General features: G+C 46.5%; 1 protein-coding gene across 6 annotated transcripts in view; it reads right to left on the minus strand.

Moving 5' to 3' along the window:
- AKAP9 (A-kinase anchoring protein 9) overlaps nucleotides 1-20,823 on the minus strand; it is a 161,265-nt gene that overhangs the window by 63,807 nt on the left and 76,635 nt on the right. For all 6 annotated transcript variants that reach the window (XM_069959453.1, XM_069959451.1, XM_069959452.1 and 3 more), the window contains 4 exons: nucleotides 19,860-19,988; nucleotides 19,417-19,544; nucleotides 17,622-17,830; nucleotides 6,849-7,075 (listed from right to left, as the gene is read on the minus strand). In XM_069959453.1, coding sequence (XP_069815554.1) covers nucleotides 6,849-7,075; nucleotides 17,622-17,830; nucleotides 19,417-19,544; nucleotides 19,860-19,988 — 693 coding nt within the window. The remainder of the gene's footprint in view (nucleotides 1-6,848; nucleotides 7,076-17,621; nucleotides 17,831-19,416; nucleotides 19,545-19,859; nucleotides 19,989-20,823) is intronic.

The raw sequence follows: 20,823 nt of genomic DNA on the forward strand, positions 1-20,823 counted from the left end.
CCTTGCTATAGTATATGTAAGTGCACTATATATATTTTACACACACACACACACACATATACATATATATATATATATATATATATATATATGCGCATCTCTCAAGTATGCACAGGCAGTATATATACTCTATGCACTATACCTAAGCTAATACCTAATACATAGAGAAGTGAGTATGCAAGAAAATGCAATACAGATATTGTGTAAGTGGAAATGTATTTAAAGGAGTTATCCAGGATTAGAAAAACATAGCGGCTTTCTTCAAAAAACTGTGCCCAACCCAACCCCCCCTTCCCATCAAAGAAACACATGAAATGTGACACATGAACCGAGCACAAGTTTTTCTAATTCTGGATAATCCCTTTAAGTAGTATGTGCATGTACACCTGTGGGCTAAACACTTGTAATATATGTATGCAGGCAGGTTAGGCAAGTGCAGTAAATGTAATGTAATATAACGTATATGCAAGTGAAAGTGTACAAGTAAATGTAGGATACATATGATTTCCTGTAATGTATATATGTAGGCCTGCTTGTATATTATCTAAGTGATACAGGGCACGCTGCTATGAGCATCTCCTTAGTGTAAGTCCCATAACTACTGATCAGTCCCTGATCACTCAGCTCTGCATCCTGACCCATCGCATCATACCTGACCGCACAGCTGAGACATACGACGCCCACCTATAGGAAAACGGAGTACAGACACAGCCCCCCGACCCTATCACACCAGTACTGAACCAGTGATCACAATGTGCAGCAATGAAACCAAACCCCATAGTAAGGTGAGATGGGCAGACACATCGCCTACAGAGCCGCCATGTTTTGTTCTGCTCCATTTAAAGCCAAATCAACAAGTTGTCAGTATTGAGAGAGGAGATTCCCTTAGACAGCCAGTCACTCCGCACCACTCGCCACCTGACATTCTCCACTCCGCACCTCCCGCCACCTGACATCCTCCGTCAGTACATTCTTATGAAGCAGCTGACCACACACTCACTATGCAGGTCATGTCATGCAAGTCAATGGGTCTCCAGCTGAGGAACTACAATTCCCAGAAAGTTGTGCAAAGTAGATAAAAGGGGTGGACTAACCCAAAGGAAAGCCACTGCATATACTGTATACTCACACTGTAGGGTGGGGTGGGCAGAGAGATTTTGGAGACTACTTTTAATATGTGGCCGTTCCTCTTGTGGTTGATGTGGGAGATGGATGTATTGACCACTATGGCGTTTCTGTCGTGCAACTCTGCAGTGAAAGGGTAGGGGTCCGGTAACGGGACCATGGACTCCACCTCGTAGACGTCTTCTTCTTTGCCATTGGGCCAGAGGCCGCTGAGAATGTCCGATGACCACAAGGATTTGTGGGAATCCATTGGGGATGATAGGGTGCGCTTCTAGAAAAGTTGTAAGTGCCTTATAGTTCCATCATGAAGACCCCGGCAGAACATGGCGGAGCGCCCACCTGTCAGAGGAACCACGGGCAGGAAACATCACCTCTAAATGGGCCACATGATCCGCCGGCTCTGGAAGACTCCACGTTTGCAAAGGAGGGAAGATGTGAGCTCCAGCCACATCATGCAAAGCAGCAGGTACTAAGAGTCCTGAGTGTAAGGACTGAATCCGGAGCAGGCTGTCACCGGCGGACCGTCCTCATGGTAACCCAGGGGAAGGGACCGGCCGCTGCCACAAGTACCAATTCTCCTTCTGCGATATCCGGAACGTCTTCAGTCCTGCATGACAAATCTGTTGCCTCCCACAGAGCAAAAATTGTTTCGCTCCCTGCCTTCCGTGTGAAAGAGACACAGGCGGAGGGAGTGGCCTGATACCTCCAGGCAGGTAAAGATTAACTCCTTACTGACCGCAGGGGCACGCAACTATGCAACAGATCCAGCCCCAGGCCGCAATAATAGTAATAATACACTCAGAATACCTGACTGCATCGCAACGGACCCAGCCGTCACCTCTAATAATAATAATACACCCAAAATACCTGACTGCAACGCAACACAACGGACCCAAACCGTCCCCTCTAATAATAATAATACACCCAGAATACCTGACTGCATCGCAACAGACCCCAGACGTCCCCTCTAATAATAATAATGATAATAATAATACACTCAGAATACCTGACAGCATCGCAACGGACCCAGCCGCCACCTCTAATAATAATAATAACAATAATAAAAATAATACACTCAGAATACCTGACTGCATCGTAACATAACGGACCCAAACCGTCACCTCTAATAATAATAATAATACACCCAGTATACCTGACTGCATCGCAACAGACCCCAGATGTCCCCTCTAATAATAACAATTATAATAATAATACACTCAGAATACCTGTCTGCATTGCAACGCAACGGACCAAAACAGTCACCTCTAACACACCGCTAATAATAATACACCCAGAATACCCGACTGCAACGCAACAGACCCAGCCATCACCTCTAATAATAATAATACACCCAGAATACCTGACTGCAACGCAACGGACCCAGCCATCACCTCTAATAATAATAATACACTCAGAATACCTGTCTGCATCGCAACGGACCCAGCCATCACCTCTAATAATAATAATACACTCAGAATACCTGTCTGCATTGCAACGCAACGGACCCAAACCGTCACCTCTAATAATAATAAACCCAGAATACATGTCTGCATCGCAACGGACCCAGCTGACACCTCTAATAATAATAAACCCAGAATACATGTCTGCATCGCAACGGACCCAGCTGACACCTCTAATAATAATACACTCAGAATACCAGTCTGCCTCGCAACGCAACGGACCCCAGCCGTTTCCCCTAATAATAATACACCCAGAATACCTGACTGCAACACAACGGACCCAAACCGTTCCCTCTAATAGTAATACACTCAGAATACCTGACTGCATCGTAACATAACGGACCCAAACCATCCCCTCTAATAATAATATACCCAGAATACCTGACTGAAAAGCAACGGACCCAGACAGTCACCTCTAAAAATACACCCAGAATACCTGTCTGCATGGCAAAGGACCCACCTCTAACGCACCTCTAATAATAATACACTCAGAATACCAGTCTGCCTCACAACGCAACGGACCCCAGCCGTTTCCTGTAATAATAATACACCCAGAAACCCTGTCTGCATCGCAACGCACCCAGCTGTCACCTCTAATAATAATACACCCAGAATACCTGTCTGCATCGCAACGGACCCAAACCCTCACCTCTCATAACAATACACCCAGAATACCTGACTGCAACGCAACGGACCCAAACTGTCCCCTCTAATAATAATAATAATATACCCAGAATACCTGTCTGCATCGCAACTGACCCAGCTGTCACCTCTAACGCATCTCTAATAATAATACACTCAGAATACCAGTCTGCCTCACAACGGACCCCAGGCGTTTCCTGTAATAATAATACACCCAGAAACACTGTCTGCATCGCAACGCCTCTAATGCACCTTATACAACGCAGAGGATAGAATAATACATTGCATGTGATGATGGCAGACATGTCACTATGGTCGCGATCAGGAAGTCTACGGCCCGTCCAAGACTAAAAATTCTCTCTATTTATAGGAGTCCGGACCGGGCATCTTAGGGTCTTGCACTCGTCCTATCCTCGCTGATCGTTAACACAGCCGTTTCCATCATTTGATTGTGGAATTACACTGACCACTTAGTCAACGACTGTGGAATGACACTGACCGATTAGTGAACAAATGATTAACGATTAATTTGGTGTCAGCACCGAACCAACGATGTTCGCTCTTGTCTCCAGGTCGGCTGCAGGTTTTGTAACCGCACCTTAATTGCAAACCGCACCTGACCTGAAGACAAGAGCGGTGCTGTGAAAGAAGGCGGACATGTTTTTGTAGTGTTGGATAACCCCTTTAAATGGGTTATTCAGGATTAGAAGAAAACACAGCTACTTTCTTGCAAAAACAGTGCGACCCCCGTCCTCAGGCTGTGTGAGGTATTACAATTCAGTTCCATTCACTTTAAGGGAACTGAGATGCAACCCCGCGCCTCCCCCCCCCCCAGCCTGAGGACAGGAAAGGTGCTGGACACAATTGTATTCCAGAAGATAGCGGACTTGTTTTTCTAAACCTGGAAACCCCCTTTAAAGGGGTTGCCCACTATTACGAGTTATATGAAGAGTCCATGTTCACACACATCAGGTCGGACCCGGATGTCCGTACCGGAATCTGTATGGACTCTGATGACAATCTGACTTCGATGTATGGGACGTGGGGCTCACACAATCCTGTTCATTTGGATTTAAAGTTGTTGCACATAGTTCGATCACATGATGACACTTCTGTTACTTTATCTGCTGCTGCATGTGTGAGCGCTGGCGCCATTGATGACAATGGGGAGGATCCCTGATCGGACGCGATGAAACCTGAGAGTCAGCTGTGGATTTCTTCCATGGAGATACCTGTCACATTATCATCTCAGGTGTATACATAGCAGACACGCTACACATTCCACATCCTATAACCTTCAGGTCAGTGCTCTGTAAGCTGTGGTGCTCAAGCTGTCGCATGACTACAACTCCCAGCATGCCGACATGCAGGCACAGGCTGCAGACCAATACTGGACATCATCAATACACGTTCACAATAAATCTTACTGGTGTATCTAACCTTGTTATGTATGATACTGTACACAGAGCTGGTGTATCTGAGCCTATAGTTATACTGTGTGATACTGTGTACAGAGCTAGTGTATCTAAGTCTATCAGCTAACACTGTCTGCTGGGCTGGTGTATCTAACCTTATTATTGTAATACTGTTTACACAGCTGGTGTATCTAAGCCTTTACTGTGTAAGAATGTGTACAGAGCTGGTGCATCTAAGCCTTTACTGTGTGATACTATTTACAGAGCTGGTGTATCTAAGTCTATTGAGTAACATTGCCTGTCTGTGAGCTCCAGACTGATACATTGTACATAGCTAGTCCTGCTCCCAGCTGTATCCAGTGTAGACAATGCTCTGTGAGCTCCAGACTGATACATTGTACATAGCTAGTCCTGCTCTCAGCTGTATCCAGTGTAGACAATGCTCTGTGAGCTCCAGACTGATACATTGTACATAGCTAGTCCTGCTCTCAGCTGTATCCAGTGTAGACAATGCTCTGTGAGCTCTAGACTGACACATTGTACATAGCTAGTCCTGCTCTCAGCTGTATCCAGTGTAGACAATGCTCTGTGAGCTCCAGACTGATACATTGTACATAGCTAGTCCTGCTCTCAGCTGTATCCAGTGTAGACAATGCTCTGTGAGCTCCAGACTGATACATTGTACATAGCTAGTCCTGCTCTCAGCTGTATCCAGTGTAGACAATGCTCTTTGAGCTAAACACTATGATAGCATACATATCTCCTGTATTGATAGTCTGCAACAATGTATCAGTGCAGGATAAACATGCACCTCCCTGCTTAAAGGGGTAATAATTAGATGGTAACAACACAAAATAAAAATCCAGATGTGATGGAAGTTAAGGGGGTTCTCCAGGTTCAGACACAGCACCACCCCCCTATCCTCAGGTTGGGGGCGGCAGCAAAGGGCACTGTGTCAGACTGGAGAGAATACACCACTTCCTGTGGGGCATTCAGCAGCTGATAAGTATTGGAAGACTGGAGATTTTTATATAGAAGTAAATAGCAAATCTGTATAACTTTCTGACACCAATTGATTTGAAAGAAAAAGACTTTCGCCGGAGTAGTAATGAAATGTTCAGACTCTGCGGATTGACTGTATATACATTGATGTATTTTTTTTTCCTTGGTGCGGAAACACTGGAACTAATCAGCAGCATGTGAACAGACCCTAAAGGCAGCCAACATGCGGAGTGACGCCAAGTCTCCAGACTTCATGTACAGGTTACCACAATGCAAAAAGCAACCAGTGCAACAGCAAAACCAGCTCTGCTACATCTCCACAATCCTAAGCCGACATGTACTGATGCCTTATCCTCTCCTGCCCGCACTTCATAAGATAAATCTGCTATGGTGTAAATCTGGTGAGATTCCCAGAAGTGTAATGAGCCATGGAATGAGGGAAGTCATCCGCGCTGTAACATTCACCGGAGCAGAATGGCAAGAGATTCCATATACTCTAACTACTGGCTGAATAAATGCAGGAAATTACTAAAACTAGTGGAAAGCTGCAATGAAAATTAGGAAAAATGTAGCTTTTAAAGGGGTACTCCGCTCAAACATAACTTCTGATATGTTGCTGCCCATGGTGAGGCTAACAATTCCTTCCATACTTGTTATTATCTATTCAGTCTCCTTCCCCCAGTTCTCAGCTGCTGCTTTCTGCTGAAGACACAAAAATCTGTGTGTGAGCTTTTCTCTCTGTCTCCCCCTCCCTTCTGAGACTGCTGATGTAAACAAGCCCCTAGCAGGCTTTATCTGCAACATTGTAGCTTCTTAGTAATGGTGGGGGGAATAATCACAGTGAGTTCATTAATTACTTGATCTCAGAATAACCCTCCCAGCATTACAAAGAGGCTACAATGTTGCAGATAAAGCCTGACAGGGACTTGTTTACATCAGCAGTCTCAGAAGGGAGGAGGGGGGGGCAGAGAGAAAAGCTCACACACAGATATTTGCATCTTCAGGCGAAAGCAGCAGCTGAGAACTGGGGGAAGGAGACTGAATAGATAATAAAAAGTATGGAAGGAATTGTTAGTCTCACCATAGGCAGCAACATATCAAAAGTTAGGTTTGAGTGGAATACCCCTTTAATTTTCCCAATGACAGATGTATGAGGGCTTATATATTATAATGCCACCATTTTGGTCCATACGCTGTGCCGTACCTGGTTGCTGGTATCATTTATGGCCTCCAGAAGTTTCTCCACCGCAGCCTGGAGTCTGATGCTGATGTTGAGTATCTGAGCTTCATCCTCAGGACTTAGATCTGTCCCAGACAATCCTTCTTCTGTCAGCTGCAGGGGGACATCCAGCTCCTCCTCGGCCGCTGCCGCTGTGGTCCAAATACCGGCACCTTCTATACCAGCACCGGCGTCACCGCCACCAGGACCGGCTACGGAAGAAAAGAAAAATTCTCATCATTAATCTGAAATCTCTCTAAGTTAAAGGGGGGGTTCACCCAAAAATGTATTCTTTCAAAACAACTGGTGCCAGAAAGTGCCAAAGATTTCTAATTTACTTGTAATAAGAAATCTCCAATCTTCCAGTACATATCAGCTGCTGTATGTCCTGCAGGAAGTGGTGTATTCTCTCCAGTCTGACACAGTGCTCTCTGCTGCCACCTCTGTCCATGTCAGGAACTGTCCAGAGCAGGAGAGGTTTTCTATGGGGGTTTGCTGCTGCTCTGGACAGTTCCTGACATGGACAAAGGTGGCAGCAGAGAGCACTGTGTCAGACTGGAGAGAATACACCACTTCCTGCAGGACATACAGCAGCGGATAAGTACTGGAAGACTGTAGAATTTTTAATAAAAGTAAATTACAAATCTCTGACACCAGCTGATTTTAAAGAGATGTTTAACATGAGAAGACTCCAGACAAATTGGGTCAGGTCTGAAGTAATGTAGGGAGTGTAACTTATTTGTTATAATGAATTTCAGAGAAACATATAAATGTGAGGATAAGAATAGTCTGATGAATCACGCGGCGCTCTGTACATCTGCTGCTTCTTGGTATCCATACGGCCGGTGAGGTGGAGCGCCAGCTGGATAGATGGATATACTTGCAGCATATGTCTTGGTATTCCTGCCGTCTCTACATATGGAGCTTTACATGATAGAAACATTAACCAAACATTTAGATTTTTGGCAAATTGTCAACAAGTAATTGTCTGATATTGTGCCACATATTGCGCCATAATTCCGCCCCACTGTGATAGGATGATCACTGATAGCAACTGCCGGCCACTAGAGGGCGCCACTAGAGTGTATAGTATAAAGGCAAGGGGTGTCTGATACTACTACTACTGGGGGAAGTGAGGGGCACCGGACTGCTACTACTACTGTGGGAAGTAAGGGGCACCGGACTGCTACTACTACTGTGGGAAGTGAGGGAGAACCGGACTGCTACTACTACTGGGGGGGAAGTGAGGGAGAACCGGACTGCTATTACTACTGGGGGGAAGTGAGGGAGAACCGGACTGCTATTACTACTGGGGGAAAGTGAGGGAGAACCGGACTGCTATTACTATTGGGGGAAAGTGAGGGAGAACCGGACTGCTATTACTACTGGGGGAAAGTGAGGGAGAACCGGACTGCTATTACTATTGGGGGAAAGTGAGGGAGAACCGGACTGCTATTACTATTGGGGGAAAGTGAGGGAGAACCGGACTGCTATTACTACTGGGGGGGAAGTGAGGTGGCACCAGACTGCTACTACTACTGGGGGGAGGTGAGTGAGAACCGGACTGCTATTACTACTGGGGGGAGGTGAGTGAGAACCGGACTGCTATTACTACTGGGGGGGAAGTGAGGGAGAACCGGACTGCTATTACTACTGGGGGAAGTGAGTGAGAACCGGACTGCTACTACTACTGGGGGAAGTGAAGGGGCACCGGACTGCTACTACTACTACTGGGCGAAATGAGGGGGCACCGGACTGCTGCTACTACTACTACTACTACTACTGGAGGAAGTGAGGGGGCACCGGACTGCTGCTACTACTACTGGGCGAAATGAGGGGGCACCGGACTGCTACTACTACTGTGGGAAGTGAGGGAGAACCGGACTGCTACTACTACTACTACTACTGGAGGAAGTGAGGGGGCACCGGACTGCTACTACTACTACTGGGCGAAATGAGGGGGCACTGGACTGCTATTACTACTGGGTAGAGAACACAGAACCTCTGCAGCGGGTGAGGGTTTGGAGGAGCAGCGGGTGCGGGTTTGGAGGAGCAGCGGGTGAGGGTTTGGAGGAGCAGCGGGTGCGGGTTTGGAGGAGCAGCGGGTGCGGGTTTGGAGGAGCAGCGGGTGCGGGTTTGGAGGAGCAGCGGGTGCGGGTTTGGAGGAGCAGCGGGTGCGGGTTTGGAGGAGCAGCGGGTGCGGGTTTGGAGGAGAAGCGGGTGCGGGTTTGGAGGAGAAGCGGGTGCGGGTTTGGAGGAGCAGCGGGTGAGGGTTTGGAGGAGCAGCGGGTGAGGGTTTGGAGGAGCAGCGGGTGAGGGTTTGGAGGGGCAGCGGGTGAGGGTTTGGAGGAGCAGCGGGTGAGGGTTTGGAGGAGCAGCGGGTGAGGGTTTGGAGGAGCAGCGGGTGAGGGTTTGGAGGAGCAGCGGGTGAGGGTTTGGAGGAGCAGCGGGTGAGGGTTTGGAGGAGCAGCGGGTGAGGGTTTGGAGGAGCAGCGGGTGAGGGTTTGGAGGGGCAGCGGGTGAGGGTTTGGAGGGGCAGCGGGTGAGGGTTTGGAGGGGCAGCGGGTGAGGGTTTGGAGGGGCAGCGGGTGAGGGTTTGGAGGGGCAGCGGGTGAGGGTTTGGAGGGGCAGCGGGTGAGGGTTTGGAGGAGCAGCGGGTGAGGGTTTGGAGGGGCAGCAGGTGAGGGTTTGGAGGGGCAGCAGGTGAGGGTTTGGAGGGGCAGCGGGTGAGGGTTTGGAGGGGCAGCGGGTGAGGGTTTGGAGGAGCAGCGGGTGAGGGTTTGGAGGAGTCGTGCACTTTCCTTGTCACAAATACAGAATTTGGAAAAGAGAAGAACAAAGTCCATATGACGACTACTAGACATGGATCTGTTCACACTTAAAGATAAAGAGACCAAGAAAAAAAAAGATAGATAAATAGAAAAAAGAGAGAAAGAAAGGACGAACAGATGGAAGACAGCAAGAAGAAAAGTCACCAAAAGGAAGGTGTGTAAAGATGTTACTATCCATCTAGAAATCACATGTTAGTACAGCGCCACCTAGTGTACACTGTGAAACTGACACCTAGGGCTTCTCTCCCATAACACAGAGCTACGTGGTGAATAAGGAAAATGCACCATATGGGGATCACATAAACACTATGGACACCTTGAAAAAAAATTTTTATTCTTGTTTCGTACTTATTATAGTGTAAAAAACATTCTCTCCATGGCTTTATGAAAAAAAAAAAGTTATTTTTACTTTTGCTTCTACCGCTTGTTATGTAGCTTTATTTTCGCTCTATAATAGAGATGGGTGAACCGGGTTCGGGTTCGAGTTGATCCGAACCCGACCTTTCGGTATTTGATTAGCTGGTGCTGCTGAACTTGGATAAAGCTCTAAGGTTGTCTCGAAAACAAGGATACAGCCAATGACTATATCCATCATTTCCACATAGCCTTAGGGCTTTATCCAAGTTCAGCAGCCACCGCTAATCAAATGCCGAACGTTCGGGTTTGGATTGACTCGATCGATCACCTTGTATCTGCTCTCCTCTCTATACACAGTCTATATAATTCTCCCCTGCAAACCACCTTGTATCTGCTGTGCTCTCTATACAGTCTATATGATTCTTCCCTGCAGATGACCTTGTATCTGCTCTCCTCTCTATACAGTCTATAAGATTCTTCCCTGCAGACCACCTTGTATCTGCTCTCCTCTCTATACAGTCTATATGATTCTCCCCTGCAGATCACCTTGTATCTGCTCTCCTCTCTATACAGTCTATATGATTCTCCCCTGCAGACCACCTTGTATCTGCTCTCCTCTCTATACAGTCTATATGATTCTCCCCTGCAGACCACCTTGTATATGCTCTCCTCTCTATACAGTCTATATGATTCTCCCCTGCAGACCACCTTGTATCTGCTCTCCTCTCTATACAGTCTATATGATTCTCCCCTGCAGACCACCTTGTATCTGCTCTCCTCTCTATACAGTCTATATGATTCTTCCCTGCAGACCACCTTGTATCTGCTCTCCTCTCTATACAGTCTATATGATTCTCCCCTGCAGACCACCTTGTATCTGCTCTCCTCTGTATACAAGGTCTATATGATTCATCCCTGCAGACCACCTTGTATCTGCTCTCCTCTCTATACAGTCTATATGATTCTGCCCTGCAGACCACCTTGTATTTGCTCTCCTCTCTATACACAGTCTATATAATTTTCCCCTGCAGATCACCTTGTATCTGCTGTCCTCTCTATACACAAGTTTATATGATTCTCCCATACAGACCCCTTGTATCTGTTCTCCTCTGTATACAAGGTCTATATGATTCTTCCCTGCAGACGACCTTGTATCTGCTCTCCTCTCTATACAGTCTATATGATTCTCCCCTGCAGACCACCTTGTATCTGCTCTCCTCTCTATACACAGTCTATGATTCTTCCCTGCAGACCACCTTGTATCTGCTGTCCTCTCTATACACAGTTTATATGATTCTCCCATACAGACCCCTTGTATCTGTTTTCCTCTGTATACAAGGTCTATATGATTCATCCCTGCAGACCACATTGTATCTGCTCTCCTCTCTTTCCTTCCATGTATGTTTTCCACCATCTACTATGTGAGCTGGTGTGTAACCTCCTGCTGTTATCTCTAAGGCTACACTCAGTCAGTCAGTCAGCTAAACATCAGTCTCATTGCTCACCGCTGAGAGGAACTCGGCAGTGGGTGTCATGATGGGTACATTTTAAAGGGGAATTCCAAGCAGGGTACTTTTTTAAATAAGGCCTGGGAGGTGGAAGACCCAGTCCGCCATCCAGTGGCAGAGGTGGGACACAGCTAAAGCCATGGATGGCTGAACAAGTCTGCCAGGTCACAGCTCAGCTCCCTTCTCACTGCCAGGAAGTCGCCAGGGATCGGAGTGACGGAATGCAGGCGTCAGTGCTGGAGCCGGGGAGGGGTAAGTGGATGTTTTTCTTTTCACCCACACCCTACTCGGCCATATTGAAAAAATAAGGGTCCTGCCGAGAGTTCTCCTTTAGGTTTTAGTTACGGTATAATAAAATAAACGGGGAAACTATCCTGGTCATGAACTGGTTAAAGTGGATTCAGCAACTAGACTGGTATCCGTCATCCCTGGAGGCTCCTTTACATTTTCCAAAAGTTATTGTAACATTTGTCTTCATGATGAGTAAAAAAAATCCCCCGCTGCTCGAACCCCCCCCCCCTCCAAAAACCCTTCCAGAGTGAGAGGGGTATGTGAGCGTGTCTGTGCCTGCCGAGCGGATAAAACACGCCTCGTCTTGCCTAAGTGGTGATACAGAACACGCATCGCTTAGCCGCTCATGTGCCGGTGAGAAAACCATTAGGTAACAATTTGGCAACATTTATTTGTACCGTACATTAAAGTGGTTGTTCACCAAAATGTTTTTTTTTCCAATCAACTGGTGCCAGAAATTTGTAATTTATGTTTGTTAAAAATCCTTCAAATCAACTGGTATCAGGAAGTTATACAGATTTGTAATTTATTTCTATTGAAAAAAAATCTCCTGCCTTCCAGTACTTGTCAGCTGCTGCATGTCCTGCAGAAAGTGGTGTATTCTTTCCAGTCTGACACAGTGCTCTCTGCTGCCACCTCTGTCCATGTCAGGAACTGTCCAGAGCAGCAGCATAATCCCAATAGAAAACCTCTTCTGCTCTGGACAGTTCCTGACATGGACAGAGGTGGCAGCAGAGAGCACTGTGTCAGACTGGAAAGAATACACCACTTCCTGCAGGACATACAGCAGCTGATAAGTACTGCAAGGCAGGAGATTTTTTTAATAGAATTAAATTACAAATTTGTATAACTTTCTGACACCAGCTGATTTGAAAGAAAAAGAAATGTGGGTATCAACAAACCCTTTAACTATGTGCATGTGACACGTATACATCATACATACGTTTACTCATATACACAGTGTGACACATATACAGTGGGGAAAATAAGTCTCTGGCCCGCTGCCGACCACCTACACAGAATGGAGAGGGGGTAATATATCTGGTCGGTAACGTCACCTGTGAGAGACAGAATCTACAGAACATTCCAGATAATCACATTGTAGGATTTATAGAGAATTATTCACCATTCACCGACCGACCAGCAGGAAGTCTGCCTCTCACAGAGCTGTCAGTGTCTCTATAAGAAGCTCCTCCCACTCTGCCCTCATTACCTGGATGGCCAAAACCAAAGAGCTGTGTAAGGAAACCAAGGACAGAACTGTAGACCTGCACAAGGCTGGGATGGGCTACAGGACAACAGACAAGAAGCTTGCTGAGAAGGAAATAACTGTTGGCGCAATTATTAGAAAATGGAACAACCACAAGATGACTGTCACTCTTCCTCCGTCTGGGGCTCCATGGAAGATCTTGGGGTATCATAGGGCAAGGATGATCGTCCCAGAACTACATGGGAGAACCTGGTCACTGACCTGAGGAGAACTGGGACCACAGTCTCATAGATTACTGTCAGTAACACACTGCACCGTCATGGATTATAATCCTGCAGGACACACAAGGTCCCCCTGCTCACACAAGCACATGGCCAGGCCCGTGGGATGTCACCAATCACCACCTGGATGATCCCGAGGAGACATGGGAGAAGGTCATGTGGGCAGATGAGACAACAAAATACAACTTTTTGGTATCAACTTTACTCACCACTGTGTTTGGAGGAAAAAGAAGGATGATGGGGGGGGGGGGGGGGGGGGCTGACGTCTGTAATCCTGTCTGCTATCTGCTGTGATCATCCCACGTGTAATGCTCACCTTCCACCAGCAGATGGCAGACATTACACAGAGGATAGCTGTAAGGAAGGTGTGGGGGGCAGCGAGGACAGGAGGAAGTGATTGTACTGTTTGTATCACACGTCACAAATCTGTGATTAATCAGAACACTGTGAAAAATTAACATGTGACGTCAATGTGAACAGAGCCTAATAAGTTACTCAGAAAGGAGAACACTCAGGACCCGTCCTGTCCCGCATTACACAAACAATTCACTGATGGTAATGGGCAACATGTAATTCTCACTGTCTCCTGTGATGGCGCTGCAGGTAAATTAAGCCCTTATTGGTAGGCATACATATAATTATAATTTGGGGTGAAGAGCCAAACCTTTTGAGGACTGTGCATCGGAAGTGTGTTACCGCTGATCCATCCTTGTTTTTATTTTTATATATGTGTATATATAGACAAATAGATAGATAGATAGAGCCACCCCTGTCCTCAGGATGTGTGTGGTATTAGAACTCAGCTGCAATCCCACACACAAAATGAAGACAAGAGGGGCGCTGTTTTAGGTAAAAAAAAAAAAAAAAATAGTTATGTTCTTCTAATCCTGGAGATCTCCTTTAATGCTCGTCCAGGGGGGTTAAAGGTTGTTTAGGCGCCTAATGCCCGTCCAGGGGCCAAATCTTGGCTGAACGCCTTACAATACAGTTCATGGAGAGTTTTTTTCATAAGGCGATTTCTCGCCAAGAATTTTAGAACGCTGCCGAAACAAGATAACTTTACTGCCTGGCAATGACCCTGACAAATTAGTCACGGATATCTCTGGGGCAGGAACAAAGACCAGAGATAACACAAAGTCACCAGTATGGAGGATGGGGAGGATATTACACACGGCCAGAATACAGCAATGCATCCTGGGAAGGGAGCACACATGGACGGACCAATCAGAGAGGAGATGAGACTTTACCGGCCCAGGAAGCGCTCATGGGGGAATGGATCACGGTTTGTGTATATGAAGAGATGTTTGACCTCTCATACATAGCATACATGTATGTGTGATCTGGGCTGGAGGGAGACTGCACAAACATCCGCTCACAAATCAGCAGAATGTTCATACGCAATATTTTGCAACCAAAACCAGGAGTGGACAAAGTTATGTTCACGCAAAAAGTCTGTCACAAATGTACACACAGAAAGCTGCGTGAATACAATACTAAACTCCTCCCTATGATTCTATACAATGAGCAGCCATTATACACTCTCCGGCCACTTTATTAGGTACACCATGCTAGTAACGGGTTGGACCCCCTTTTGCCTTCAGAACTGCCTCAATTCTTGGTGGCATAGATACAACAAGGTGCTGGAAGCTTCCTCAGAGATTTTGGTCCATAGTGACATGATGACATCACACAGTTGCCGCAGATTTGTCGGCTGCACATCCATGATGCCAATCTCCCGTTCCACCACATCCCAAAGATGCTCTATTGGATTGAGATCTGGTGACTGTGGAGGCCATTGGAGTACAGTGACCTCATTGTCATGTTCAAGCAGAAATCGAGACTCATCAGACCAGGCAACGTTTTTCCAATCTTCTATTGTCCAATTCCGATGAGCTTGTGCAAATTGTAGCCTCAGTTTCCTGTTCTTAGCTGAGCGGAGTGGCACCCGGTGTGGTCTTCTGCTGCTGTAGCCCATCTGCCTCAGAGTTGGCCGTACTGTGCGGTCAGAGATGCTCTTCTGCCTACCTTGGTTGTAACGGTTGGCTATTTGAGTCACTGTTGCCTTTCTATCAGCTGGAACCAGTCTGCCCATTCTCCTCTGACCTCTGGCATCAACAAGGCATTTCCGCCCACAGAACTGCCGCTCACTGGATGGTTTTTCTTTTTCGGACCATTCTCTGTAAACCCTAGAGATGGTTGTGCGTGAAAATCCCAGTAGATCAGCAGTTTCTGAAATACTCAGACCAGCCCTTCTGGCACCAACAACCATGCCACGTTCAAAGGCACCAAATCACCTTTCTTCCCCATACTGATGCTCGGTTTGAACTGCAGGAGATTGTCTTGACCATGTCTACATGCCTAAATGCACTGAGTTGCCGCCACGTGATTGGCTGATTAAAAATTAAGTGGTAACGTGCAGTTGGACAGGTGTACCTAATAAAGTGGCCGGTGAGTGTATTATATTATATATATATATATATATATATATATATATACTGTGTATATATATATATATATATATATATATATATATATATATATATATATATATATATATATATATATAGTTAGCGATGTCCATTCAGCCCTTACTGCATATAGAGATATAATAAAAACTAGAAAATAATAAGAGATAGAAAATAATGAGCCGCCCCGCTAGCACTTCTAAAACTCCTCTGAAGTGACAAGCTGTCCAATTCAATCCAATCACAGCCAATCACAGCAGAGACGGCTTTAGTGTGGCTGTGGTGAGCCGGGAAAAGGAAGCGGATGAGCTGATGAGTCCTTTGTTGATCATTGTCTTTATTACACGGGGCGCTATCTGCCTGAATCAGCGTGATTGGCCAGGTAATTGCCCCGAGTAACAGGGTCCTCATAGTGTGTAGGACTGGACTCTAATATCTTGGCAGAGGAGTTAGCTGGGAGTCTGGGGGTGCTGTCTGCTGATCCTGCACTGGTTCGGGCTATGCTCAGTACACCCCCAAGTAATCCTGATTGGTGGAACGTGCGATTTTGCTGTTGTTATCCCAAGATTCCAACCTAACACCTATGCACAAGTATCTGTAAAGGTTCACCCCCCACTGATGGCGGCTTTAAAGTTCCCTCATCCCACTGTGTGAGAGGACCGTGTGCACTTCTGCTCTGACGGAAAGAACAGCACTTTTACAGTCCTATAGGGATGAGTGCAGACTACCGCTCCATCCACACACAGACACCAACAGACACTCACCATCTGTGCTACAGATAGGTGATCCCTAGAGATGAGTGCACACTACCGCTCCATCCACACACAGAGATACCAACAGACACTCACCATCTATGCTACAGATAGGTGATCCCTAGAGATGAGTGCACACTACCGCTCCATCCACACACAGAGATACCAACAGACACTCACCATCTATGCTACAGATAGGTGATCCCTAGAGATGAGTGCACACTACCGCTCCATTCACACAGAGAGACACTAACAGACACTCACCATCTATGCTACAGATAGGTGATCCCTAGAGATGAGTGCACACTACCGCTCCATCCACACACAGAGATACCAACAGACACTCACCATCTATGCTACAGATAGGTGATCCCTAGAGATGAGTGCACACTACCGCTCCATCCACACACAGAGATACCAACAGACACTCACCATCTATGCTACAGATAGGTGATCCCTAGAGATGAGTGCACACTACCGCTCCATCCACACACAGAGATACCAACAGACACTCACCATCTGTGCTACAGATAGGTGATCCCTAGAGATGAGTGCACACTACCGCTCCATCCACACACAGAGATACCAACAGACACTCACCATCTATGCTACAGATAGGTGATCCCTAGAGATGAGTGCACACTACCGCTCCATCCACACACAGAGATACCAACAGACACTCACCATCTATGCTACAGATAGCTGATCCCTAGAGATGAGTGCACACGACCGCTCGATACACACACACAGAGATACCAACAGACACTCACCATCTATGCTACAGATAGGTGATCGGTAGAGATGAGCGTACCTCGAGCATATTTGGGTCCATCCAAACCAAAACATGCAGCGTTTGGTTAGCAGTGGCTGCAGAAGTTGGATGTAGCCCTAGGGAGCTCTGCTGGATACAGTCTATGGCCCATGACTGTCTCCATGTTTTCCAGGAAGCCATAAGGCAGCATTCAACTTCTTTAGCTTCAGACAGACCCAGGCATGCCGAGGATTAGCTCCCCTCTAGTGATCAGCCCTGATACATGTAACCATGCAATGTAATCCCCCTTACCAGTCACAGTGATGGCAGCGGGGGACGCAGCATCCAGGTGTTCAGGCTCCGCGCTCCACACAAGCCCTTTGGACGTAGACTGACGTCTTCCGGATTTGTCCAGCAGGCTGACCACGTGCCGCCCTATAGTCTCCTCTACCGCGCCCGTCGTCTTCACAACCTCATGCAGAATCCTCAGAAGGTGCTTATTGGTTCTCTTCAGGGTTTTCCTAGAAAGATACCAAATAGATAAGTAGCTGTGATGTCATACTGTGCCTCCAGGGTCCAGGCTTCCTCTACCTGAAAACTACATCACGCTCTGACTGCTAAAAGCTTTGGCTGTTCAACCATGATGGGAGTTGTAGTCTAGCAACAGCTGGAGGGCCACAGGTTCCCCATCCTGGCCCTAGAGAAGGGATCATATATGCCTCATAGCAATCAATAGGGATTAGTGAGGTCCCTGTACTCCACCATACTCCTGTGTGTATATGGGCAGATATAACGTCTAAGGCACTGCGGATACTAAGGACCAGGTCCACCATGCAGGTCTAGGACAGAAAATCTCCTGTTTTGGGTCTACATGGTCTATGAAGACTTCTGTATCTGTGAGTACTCTGATCCCACAGTCATACTCCCTTCATCAGCCATCTACAGTACTCATGTACATGTACATATATATATATATATATATATATATACACACACACACACATTATTATAGATATACAGAACACAGCGGTATAGTGTGAACTGTGCAATAGACCAGTTGGATATAATGGAAAATGCAGCCATCACCGATAGAGGAAAGGGTTCTCTAGAGTAACAGTAGTCACAGGGTGGAATGTTCTGTCATTGCAAAAGAGAGTTTCTAAAGTGTCTTAGTATCTCCGTGACGGTCCAGTACGAGGCCTCAATATTTCTTCAGGAACTCTTGTAGGGTATGTTAAATTGTTATTGTCATATCAAGTTTAAGGGGTACTACGGCAGGGAAAATAATTCCAAATCAACTGGTGTCAGAAAATTCTAAAAATTTGTTGATTACTTCGATATCAAAATCTCCACTCTTCCAGTACTTATCAACTGCTGTATGTCCTGCAGGAAGTGGTGTATTCTCTCCAGTCTGACACAGTCTGTCCATGTCAGGAACTGTCCAGAGCAGGAGAGGTTTCTATGGGGATTTGCTGCTGTTCTGGACAGTTCCTGACATGGACAGAGGTGGCAGCAGAGAGCACTGTGTCAGACTGGAGAGAATACACCACTTCCTGCAGGACATACAGTTGACTTGATATTTTTTTTTCTACCAGAGTACCTCCTATATTTCCACAGATTCTAAAACATGTCAAAGGTTGCTGATTGCACTGGGTCCCATCACTATATATATATACACCCATCACTGTGCTATATATACACCTGTATACTTAGGTGCCTGTATCCAGTAAACTCTAAACCTCCATCTTTACTTCCATATAGATGCAAGGAGGTCGGGGAGGGTTGACGTCTGACAGAAGTCGTCCGCTCACATATTTGCATGTGTCAGGAAGACAGATCGTCATCGGGAAAGGTGCACGTGAAGGTAATAGTGAATAGTGGTGGCCTGGCGCCTGTGTATATGGACTTTGATATATTATATGAGGGATGGGAAAACCTTTCTGCCTCCAGCTGTTGCAAAACTACAATTCCCATCATGCCTGGACAGCCGAAGGCTGATGATGGGAGTTGTAGTTTTGCAATAGCTGTAGGGCTGCCCTCAAACTGGAGGAGGAGCAACCTCTGACCTGATCTGATGTCATGGGGGCCGCGGCTCATAGAGCATTACCTGTCACTGCCAGCATCGCTCGCAGGGCTCTCCTCCTCTTCCTCCTCCTCCTCCTTCCTCTCTCCATCTCCTTGTCCGTACTCCCAGCCTGGCTCTTGGCTCTCAGGTTGCAGCAGCGGACGTTCATCCTGGGATAATTTTTGCAGAGGTAAATAGGAGAAGAGAGACAAGAATCCTGTCATTCTGGAGTCGCCATCTACAGCCGCTCAGATCGACAAGTCATAAAAACTTTCACAAAAAAAAAAAAGTCTTAAAGGAGCCGTCAGTCATGTAGAGAGAAGACAATGTGCGGTCAGCATGCTGTGGTGACAACGCTCCGGTAACCATAGACCAAGCAGTCTCCACCCCCGCTGCTATCTGAACGCTACAAGTATAACCTGATACTCAGAGGAAAAATACACATGGAGGGAGTCCAGGAGCCGGGGATGCGGACATGACCGTACCTGTGGCGTCTGGGAGCTGTTATCCTGCATGGGACAAGCACGGGCTGTCGCTTCAGCACACGTCTGCCGCATGGTCTCCAGCTGCTCCAGCAGCATCTTCTCTCGGTCCGTGGCCTGGATTTCACTCATCTGAACAGATTAAACTCATTTCACTTACGTGATAAATTTTTTATGTTTCCTAATCTAAAAATATCTCCTCCTCTCCCAAGACTTATCCCAAATCTATGGATATTAAAGGGGCACTCCGGTGATTTTTATTTTTGTTCCAAATCAGCTGGTGTCAGAAAGTTAAAGAGATATGTAATTTACTTCTATTTAAAAATCTTTAGTCTTCCAGTACTTATCAGCTGCTGTATGTCCTGCAGGAAGTTGGGTTTTCTCTCCAGTCTGACACAGTGCTCTCTGCTGCCACCTCTGTCCATGTCAGGAACTGTCCAGAGCAGCAGCAAATTCCCATAGAAAACCTCCCCTGCTCTGGACAGTTTCTGACATGGACAGAGGTGGCAGCAGAGAGCACTGTGTCAGACTGGAGAGAATACACTTCTTCCTGCTGAAGTGCCCTTTAAGTAAAACAAAAACAAAACAAAAAAAAAAACAGCACTAGGCCTGTCCTCAGGTAGTGTGTGGTACTGCAGCATGACTTCATTGACTGCAGAAGAGTTGAAAATGCAACATATAACTGACAGGTGCAGCATTGGTTATGGAAGAAAGGGAGCAGGTTTTTTAATCTAGAACAAGTTTTCAGTTAAAGGGGTGATTATCCAGGATTAGAAAAAACGACTACTTTCCTGTAAACACAGCGCCACTTCTGTGCTCTGGTTGTGTGTGGTATTGCAGCTCAGCTTCATTCAATGTAAGAAAGTTGCAAAAACAACAAATCGGTAGAAAGAGGCTTGTCTAATCCAGAGGATCTAAATTTGTAAAGGTGCTATAATCCAGGATTAGGCAAAACACAGCTGCTTTC

Source organism: Dendropsophus ebraccatus, chromosome 2 (assembly GCF_027789765.1).
Source record: "Dendropsophus ebraccatus isolate aDenEbr1 chromosome 2, aDenEbr1.pat, whole genome shotgun sequence".
NCBI classification, from domain to species: Eukaryota; Metazoa; Chordata; class Amphibia; order Anura; family Hylidae; genus Dendropsophus; species Dendropsophus ebraccatus.